Source organism: Canis lupus, chromosome 21 (genome assembly GCF_011100685.1).
Source record: "Canis lupus familiaris isolate Mischka breed German Shepherd chromosome 21, alternate assembly UU_Cfam_GSD_1.0, whole genome shotgun sequence".
Lineage (NCBI taxonomy): Eukaryota > Metazoa > Chordata > Mammalia > Carnivora > Canidae > Canis > Canis lupus.
In genome coordinates, this window is record NC_049242.1 from 30,997,854 (window position 1) to 31,007,419 (window position 9,566).

Genomic DNA, 9,566 nt, shown 5'->3' on the forward strand with positions numbered 1-9,566 from the left:
AAGCACAATAACCCTAGCCAGTAGTAAATAGAGACCAAGCAACATCCTAGAATGTCACAAATAAGATTCCTCCTCATGGGCAAGAAAGGACCAATAAAAAGGAGCTCTCTCCCTCACCCATATTGCTGAGAACTGGGTCAAAGTATACAACTATTTGAATTTTAAAATATACTTGACAAATTTATTTTCCAGACAGACTGAACTAATTTTCCTACCCATTTGCATTGTACAAAAATGTTTTTTCTGCACCATCATTTTACAATTAATGAATTCTGCCTTTTATTAATTGTGTAATTTGGAGGAGGTAGCTGAACTTTTCTGTGCTTCAGTTTTTTCGTCTATAGAGTAAGAGCAATAATGTCTGCCATATAATGCTATTGGGACAATGTACTTATATGAAACGCTTCATGCCTGTCATGAGTTAAATTTCCAATCAAATACAAGTTGCTAATTTGTGATGTGGTTGTTTTGTTAAAATCCTAGCTAATTTCCCAGGTGAAAGATGTATCTCTCAGTGTTGTGTTGTAATTATTCAGTTATAATAATTGTATTTTTCCTTTATTTAATAGCTATTTGCATTTCTTCTTTGTAAATAGTCTTTGGTCCATTATTTCATGGCCTCAACAATTTTTATAGTGTTTTATATGTAATCTTAATGTAAGAAAGCCATTAACTTATTTAAATTTAAATTCAATTAGCCAACATATAATTCACCATTAGTGTCAGATGTAGTGTTCAATAATTCATCACTGGCGTATACCACCCAGTGCTCATCACATCACATGCTCTCCTTAATGTCTATCACTCAATTACTCCATTAACTTGTGTGAGATCTCCTTCAAACATTTCCTCAGTTTGTAGTTTATCTTTTAATTTTATTCATGATATCATCTCACCGAAGCCTTTCAATTAATGTTGTAAATTCTACATGTTTTCCTTCATGGTTTCTTAGACAGATTTTGTATCAACTGATCCTATCCAGATAGCGCTAGAATTTTAACTTATTTTTCCTGTTTTTATTGTTTTACTTTCAGTATTTTACTCTTTAATCCAAATAGAATAGTAGTCTATTAAATACTAAGGCTTTATTTTTAAAAGAAGAAAATGTATTCCTTTTAAGAGGTCTAATTAAGTTTGGTGCCTGAAAGTAGTTTCATATTTTTCAAGCATATGTTATAATTGAATATGTAGTATTTTGAATGGTTAGTGGTGCTGGTTTATACATGGTAATAGTGCTAACAGTATACACAGTCATTTTGTAACAATATGTGTACAGCCATTTAGTAAAATCCACAGAAATTCCAATATCCTCATAGCAGAACTAGCCAGGAAGACTTTAACAATGTCATAATCTATAAGTGGCACTGGAAAGAAGAGGTTTGGGAAAAAGTGAAGTGGATTGAAATTACAACCAAGTAATAAGAATTAATATATTCTATTTAGTATTAATTAGAATGACTTAGATAGCAAAAAGCTAGAAATATCCAATCTGGTTATAAGCTGAGCTTTATTTAAAACTCGACTCTTTTACAAGACTCGATGATACAAACCCAAAGGTTGTTCTTTTTATTTGTGCAAACAGGTAAACAGGCATAAATCTCAATGGGAAAGGAAAACCAAACCTTTGTGACTGAATTTATTTTACTGGGCCTTTCACAAGACTTGCAGACCCAGATCCTGCTGTTTGTTCTTTTCCTCATCATTTATCTTTTGACTGTGCTTGGGAACCTGCTCATCATCATTCTCATCTTCATGGACTCTCGACTTCACACTCCCATGTACTTTTTTCTTAGAAACCTCTCTTTCGCAGATCTCTGTTTCTCTACTAGCATCGTCCCTCAAGTGTTGTTCCATTTCCTGGTAAAGAGGAAAACAATTTCTTTTCTTGGGTGTATGACGCAGATTGTTGTCTTCCTTCTGGCTGGATGTACAGAGTGTGCACTGCTGGCGGTGATGTCTTATGACCGGTACGTGGCTGTCTGCAAGCCCCTGCACTACTCTAGCATCATGACCCAAAAGGTGTGTCTTCAGTTGGCCATAGGATCCTGGGCCAGTGGAGCACTCGTGTCTCTGGTGGATAACACCTTTACTTTCCAACTACCCTATCAAGGACAGAACATTATTAATCACTACTTTTGTGAACTTCCTGCCCTTCTGAAGGTGGCTTCAGCAGATACTTACAGCACAGAAATGGCCATCTTTGCAATGGGTGTAGTCATGCTCTTAGTTCCTGTCTGCCTGATTCTGGTCTCCTACTGGAATATTATCTCCACTGTGATCCAGATGCAGTCTGGGGAAGGGAGGCTAAAGGCCTTCTCTACCTGTGGCTCCCATCTCATTGTTGTTGTCCTCTTCTATGGCTCAGGAATATTCGACTACATGAGGCCAAACTCCAAGACCACAAAAGAGCAGGATAAAATGGTATCTGTGTTCTATACAGTGGTGACTCCAATGTTGAACCCCATAATATATAGCCTGAGAAACAAGGATGTTAAAGGGGCTCTCAGAAAACTAGCTGGAAGAAAGTCCTTTTCTCAGAGGCAGTGATCTCTGGGTTTAACTTTTAATTTAGTTTAGTTTTAGTTTTAGTTTTAGTTTTAGTTTTAGTTTTAGCTTTTAGGAGAGAGCGCATGCACATGAGGGGGTGCAGAGGGAGAGAAGGAATCCTAAGCAGGCTCCACGCCCAGTCCAGAACTGATTCAGGGCTCCAACTTACGACCCTGAAATCAGGACCTAGCCTAAATCAAGAGTTGGATGCTCAACTGATGAACCACCCAGACACTTCTCTGGGTCTTGCTTTTAGAACTATGGTAACATGCTTAAAGGGGGTACAGTATTTTAGTAGACAGTTATGAATTAGGTCAAGAAGCATAAAAGTAAAGGACATGTTCTAAAAACCATGAATCCTCACATGAGCTAGGACACAGAGGAGAAATAAAAGGATGCAAAATTAGATTTTCTTGATCATGTAGTACATCAAATGCCATTTTAGAGTTTGTGGTTAATTCAGCTAATGCAGGTATATTTTAAGCATGATCACAACTGAATCTAAGGTTTAAACTGGATTATTTTGAAATAACATCAATATGAGTTGCTTACATGATTCTAACATCAAAGACATTTCAGGTCTAGATGTCCTACTCATACAGATATAGGAGTAGGCTCTGATAGAAACAACGTATGTGGAAGAGTCTTTAATACTGAGATCGTTCATGGCTCAGAACATTTCAGCTTGTAAAATGGTACCAAAAGCAAAATATTTCCAAGTTCATGATATGCTCTCCTGAAAGCTTCCAAAAAATGAGTTTTTTATCTTATTATCTCAAATTTCAAGTAAGCATAGACTATAAAAGTAAAAAGGAACTTAACAGTCATTTAATTGAAACATAGATCTAAGGCTTTAACCAGTCCATTTTTTTTTCTATTGAGTAATTATCAAGCATTTACCTAAAGAAGACTATATGCCTCCCGACTCTCTTGAATCACGACCTTTCATTTATACAGTTGACCCTTGAACAACATGTGCCAACCTCCACATATTAGAAAATCCATATATAACTTTGGACTCCTTCAAAACTATCTTCTTCTAGTAGCCCTCTGTTGACAGGAACCTTCCCAATAACATAAACAATCGATTAATGCATATTTTGTACATTATATGTATCATATACTGTATTCTTACAATAGAGTAAGCTAGAAAAGAAAATTTTATTAAGAAAATCACAAAAGAAAATACATTTACAGGACCATACTATGTTGAAAAAAATCCACATATAAATGCACTCATGCAATTAAAATCTACATTGTTCAAGGGTCAACTATAGATAGTTCTTTGCTATTACAATGATCTTCCTTATGATAAGTCAAAATCAATGTTCCTGTATCTTGGCCACTTTCTACAGTTTTAGTTTTAGAACAATTTTCATTTTCCTATACCACAGCCTACTGAAGAAATTTTCCGTATTGGCCGAAATTCAATTCTCACAGCCAACCATCTACTTGTTTCTTTAAAGTTCCTTTATCTAACATGTTTTGGCACCCTGTATTCATTCTGGTCATCCTTATTTGAACAAGCCCACTTTACCCAATGAATACCTCTTCCAAAAGCAAAAGAAAAATTAGAAATTTAGAAATGCAGTTTACTAATCTGAGGCTGATCCCTCCATAGGCTTAGATGCCTGTAACCACATCTCACTATGACTCAACTTCTCAAGAATGGCCAATTCTGGAGTCCACTTCAGGTTTCATAGATCCTTAATCAAAACAATCTAGTTGACAGCTTATTTTACCCAAACTTGAAATCAAGCACTTGTTTAGAGGAGATTTAAAGATAACCATCCTACAGTTGCCATGGATGAGTCAGGAACTACTGACTCTGCTATAGACCTCTCCAGTGAAGTAATATCTATTAGGTAAATTTCTTCTTTCTTTCACTCTTGCATCCATGCTATCATTTTAAAACTATTTATTGAGTACTTATTTCATTTCATTTTATCTGATCTGACTCTAATAGCATTCAATATACCCAGAGCAGTGACTAATGCATAATGTGTTTCAATACACAATCTTGCATTTGTTACTATCTATTTTTAAAGATTATATTTATTTACTCGAGAGAGTGAGAGAGAGAGAAGGAGCAGGGGGAAGGTGCAGAAGGAGAGGAATAAGCAGATTCCTCACTTAGTCAGGAGCCTAATTAAGGGTTTTATGCCAGGACCCAGGGGTCATGACCTGAGCCTAAGGAGGACACTTAACCAACTGTTCCATCCAGGTCCCCTTGATGCTGTCCTTTGAAATTGCTGGAGCTGCACTACAATAGACAAACTCTAATCTGGGGTGTGAGGATCAGAGAAAACTCACATATAAACATGTGTTAATTGAAATGATATAGACAAGGACAAAACACTAATAGGTGAAGTTGGTGATTTGGCTGCCCATGATGATCTAAATGAGATCTATTTCACTAATGGGAGGAAAAATAAGAAAATGTAAACAGAAAATTTTGACACTAATTTAGAGAAGTCTTATCATGAAGAAGAAAGAAGATATGGATGAGAAAGTGGGATAGTGAACTTTATAAAAAATTTTACATTCCTAGGTCACTTCCCTCTTTACTTTGAAGACTTTAACCCCTGGGTAACTGCCCACACTACTTTCCACAACACACTACTCCTGTTATAGTTCTTAGGTTTTCTAATTTTCACATAAAATGAAATACTAAACTATTCTGCATTCTCAGAATTCCTCCCACGATCTCAGCCATCCATGCCATGGTCGTGTCTTTAAATATTGCCTTTACCAGTAGTTGCCATCCCCACTCCAAATTCTGAAACCATAGATCCTGGGCAAAATAAAATGGTTACAGTTTTTAGGCACTAAGTTCTGAGGTGGTTTATTATACAGCAGTGGATAACCGAAATGCTGAGAGAATTATGCTCCCATTCATTCCATCAAAATAGATATCGATGGGGTTTTTTCACTCTATGAATAAAAGCTTCCATCTCTCTCAAAACAAAACAAGACTTCCCCCCCAAAAAAAAATCCCCAACACATGCTCTCTCCTGCTATGGAAGGAGAGAGGGAATAAACTGCCAGAAAGCTTCCAAAGAAAACATTTCCTGTATACACCCAAAAATAATAATAAAGATAACATATAGATAAAGGTTCTTAGTTGCAAGTAAGAGAGATTGACTATGTATGATTTAAGATAGAAGGAAAATTATTGAAAGAATGGTAATTCTGGTCCCGCAGCCAGAACCACAGACCAAAATCAGATAGAATGGGTGTGATGACAACGTCGCTACCACTCAGCACTAGATGGTGCACGTCACTCTGCCAACACCATCAGCCCAGGCCCTGCTGCTGGAGCTGCTGCTTCACTGAGGCTGGAAATTGGGCTGTTGGTGCTTCCTCTGCCCCTAAAAGAAAAAGACAAAGGAAATTGTGTGCTGACCAACACTAAGTCAGTCAGGTGATCCAGGTGAACAGCAATAGTGATCACCTGAGTAGTATGTGCCCTCGAGATGATGTGATGGAGATAGCACTTTATCTTTGTGACCTCCCTCCCCTAAACCCATAACCTCAGTCTAATTCGAGAAGAACACCAGACAAATTCTAATAGGTCATCTTCCTATAAAATATGTGACCAGTACTCTTTAAATCTGGAAAGGTCAGCAAAACACAAGTCTGAGAACCTGTCACAGCCAAGAGGATCTTAAGGAGAGATGCTCAGTAAATGTAATATGGCATCCTGTGTGGGATCCTGGATCAGAAAAGGGATATAAGGGAAAAGAAAAGAAAAGAAAGAAAAAAGAAAAGAAAAGAAAAGAAAAGAAAAGAAAAAAAGAAAAGAAAAGAAAAGAAAAGAAAAGAAAAGAAAAGAAAAGAAAAGAAAAGAAAAGAAAAGAAAAGAAAAGAAAAGAAAAGAAAAGAAAAGAAAAGAACGGGGGCACCTGAGTGGCTCAGTCAGTTAAGCATCCGCCTTTGGCTCAGGTCATGATCTCGGGGTCTGGGACCAAACCCCATGTGGGCCTCCCTGCTCAGTGGGGTGTCTGCTTCTTCCTCTACCCCTCCTGCTACACTCGTGCTGTCTCTCTCAAATGAATACATCAACTCTTTAAAGGAAAGAAAGGAATCCAAATGAAGTATGAATTTTGGTTAAGGGAGACAGAACGTAAAGACTGCTAACTCTGGGAAACGAACTAAGGGTGGTAGAAGGGGAGGAGGGCGGGGGGTGGGAGTGAATGGGTGACGGGCACTGGGGGTTATTCTGTATGTTAGTAAATTGAACACCAATAAAAAATAAATTAAAAAAAAAAGAAAAAGAAAAAAAAAACATTAAAAAAAATACTGTATCAGTAGGCGGCTTGGTGGCTTAGTCGTTTGGGTGTCTGACTCTTGGTTTCAGCTCAGGTCATGATCTTGGGATTTTGGAGTGGTGTGATTATTCCCCATTTGGGGCTCCACACTCAGCGTGGAGGATACTTGGGATTCTCTCTCTCCCTCCCTCTCTGCCCCTCCCCTTGCTCTCTCTTTCTCTCTCACTCTCAAATAAATAAATAAATAAAAACTTAAAATCATGAGGTACCAATGTTGGTTTCTTAAAAGTAACAAATGCCATAATAATAATAATGTAAGATGTCAGTAATAAGGGAAAGTGGGTATATGTGGACTCAGGGTACTTCTCAGTTTTTCTGTAAGCCTAAAACTGATCTAAAAAAAAAGTCAATTTTTTAAAAAAGAAAAGAAACGACTTGCTGTCCTTGCTTTATCATATCACTGGAGTTTAATTCAGAGTGTAGACTGGGAATATCTGACTGACTCCACCTTACAAGCTATACCATAGCTATGGTGATGACAAGAAACTGAATTTCAGGTGTATCCAGCTTCTGTGGAGGGAGACAGGCTCTAAGTAGCCCAAGACTCACCGAAGACAATAAATGTGAAAGGGAACTCAAATGACCAGAAGCCAAAAACATGTACATATTGCATGTGTAATATGTCCATTACACATGGCCTGTGAAACCAAATCACCCTCACTAATGTGATTCCAGCCTGACCAGTGTAATTCATAATCTACACAACACAATATTCTAAGGACTTGTAGAACACAGAATGTTGAATGAAGAGATACAATAGCTTAGCATAAGGACTGCTTCTGTTAGACATTAAGATAGTCCTCATCTGATTATGTTTCCTTATATGTTACCTATTGCTAGTACAACATCTGCCACATATTAGATTCTCAATAAAAATCTGCTGAATTAATATGTGGTCTAGGAAAACTATTGGCTTAAGTCAAGTTTTCTCTTTATTTTTCTCTTAAATAAATACAGATAGGTTCTAATTCAGAAGATCTGGATTTCATGATGCTAAAAGGAAAGGGGAGTTTGTAGTAAACGATAGCATGATGTCAAGGATCAAGTCCCAGAGAGCTTCAGAGTCCTTTACCTTTACTATGAATGTCATATATTGAGAAAAACTTTACAAGATTATTGAACTAAAAATCTGGACGTTTAGTAAAGTGACCACAACCAGAAGGTTGCCCTATTTAATTAGACAGCAGCCTCAGGGATTCAGGGGGCCTTTGATGGCACATGGTCAGAAATCTCCTATCTATGAGAGTTAGGAGAGAAGGTCTGTCCTACTTTGTGCCTTTTCCATTGCACTGATCTTTAACCAGGTATAGATCATGTCTGAGCCTCTTTACTGGCAATATTACAAGATAAAATTTTAATTTTTGTCTGGCTACATTATTAAGACTTTATTAAGGCCAGCCTCATCACAAACAATTCATAGCATACACCATACCCCCAATCTTGAAAAATATCATTGAGTGAACAGCAGTGATCTGAGTAAGAAGTGATCTGAGGGATCCCTGGTTGGCACAGCAGTTTGGCGCCTGCCTTTGGCCCAGGGCACAATCCTGGAGACCCGGGATCGAATCCCACGTCGGGCTCCCAGTGCATGGAGCCTGCTTCTCCCTCTGCCTATGTCTCTGCCCCTCTCTCTCTCTGTGACTATCATAAAAAAAAAAAGAAGTGATCTGAGCTTGGAGCTTAGCTTTGCCAGATTTTAGCTACAACAAATTGGGGATGCTAATCTCTACCTTACCTTAAGGTGTTTTGTGGTGATGAGTGAGATGCTATGTAGTGAGCACAGAGGAGGTTAGAAAAAGCTCCTAGTAACCTTTTGTTTTACGTTGGTGAACTAGAACTAGAACTAGATCTAGATTTAGATCTAGGTGGTCTAGATTTAAAGCTCCCTCCCTGGAGGCTCTCTGTGACTGATTCTGTGGAGTCTTCCCCTGGGCCTCAAGCCAGGACCTTCTCCTTTGAGTGTTTTCTCTTTTTCTCTTCCTTTCTGCAATGTCATTCTCCCCCATAGCCTCAACTATCATCCACCCAGAACAGACACAAAGTGTACACCTCTGGCCTCGGACACCAATAAGCTGCGGACCCTCCCCATCCATCTGTCTATTTGATAATGCTTCTTGGATCACCCAGAATTATCTCGTACTTAACAAGCCCAAACTGAACTCATGACCTTCCGCGAGACTTTTTATTTAGATGGAAAACAGAATGAATGAATGAATGAATGAATCAATCAATCAATCAATCAATGACCACCATGTTATATACAAAGCAGCATGTTTTCAAAATTTAGCTTTGTTTGTTGGTTCCACGCAAATGAGTTGGGGGTGACATGAGGAGATGAAGAGGATTTTGGCCAGTTATCACGGATGGGATGGGGGAACCTAAGAATGTATGATACACCACTCTCCCTGCACCTCACCCTCGCCTCCACCCTCACTGTGGCCTGCTGCCGCCCACTCCCAGCCCCCTGGTTGGACAGCCTTCTACGGGTGGGTGGGGCCTAGGGAAAGGCTGGCCTGGAGATGGGGCGGGGCCTGGGGATAGGAGTGGGCGGGGCTTTATGTGGGGCGGGGCCTGAGACGAGGAGGGGCGGGGCCTGCTGTTTGGGGGCGGGACCTGGAGCTGGGGAGGGGCGGGGTCTTCTCAGGTGGCCTGGGGCCGCGGGGGCCGCTGGGGGCTCCTTCCAGGGCT

General features: G+C 39.0%; 1 protein-coding gene across 1 annotated transcript; it reads left to right on the forward strand.

Annotated features, from left to right (window-relative positions):
* Positions 1-1,602: 1,602 nt before the first annotated feature.
* Positions 1,603-2,547, forward strand: OR2D3 (olfactory receptor family 2 subfamily D member 3). Its single transcript, NM_001017517.1, has one exon. It carries the CDS (start codon positions 1,603-1,605, stop codon positions 2,545-2,547), a length of 945 nt encoding a protein of 314 aa, NP_001017517.1.
* Positions 2,548-9,566: the final 7,019 nt, after the last annotated feature.

Bases quoted from the DNA above. Each gene is read 5' to 3' on its own strand.
- OR2D3 (NM_001017517.1), top strand. From the start codon at position 1,603: ATGGGAAAGGAAAACCAAACCTTTGTGACTGAATTTATTTTACTGGGC.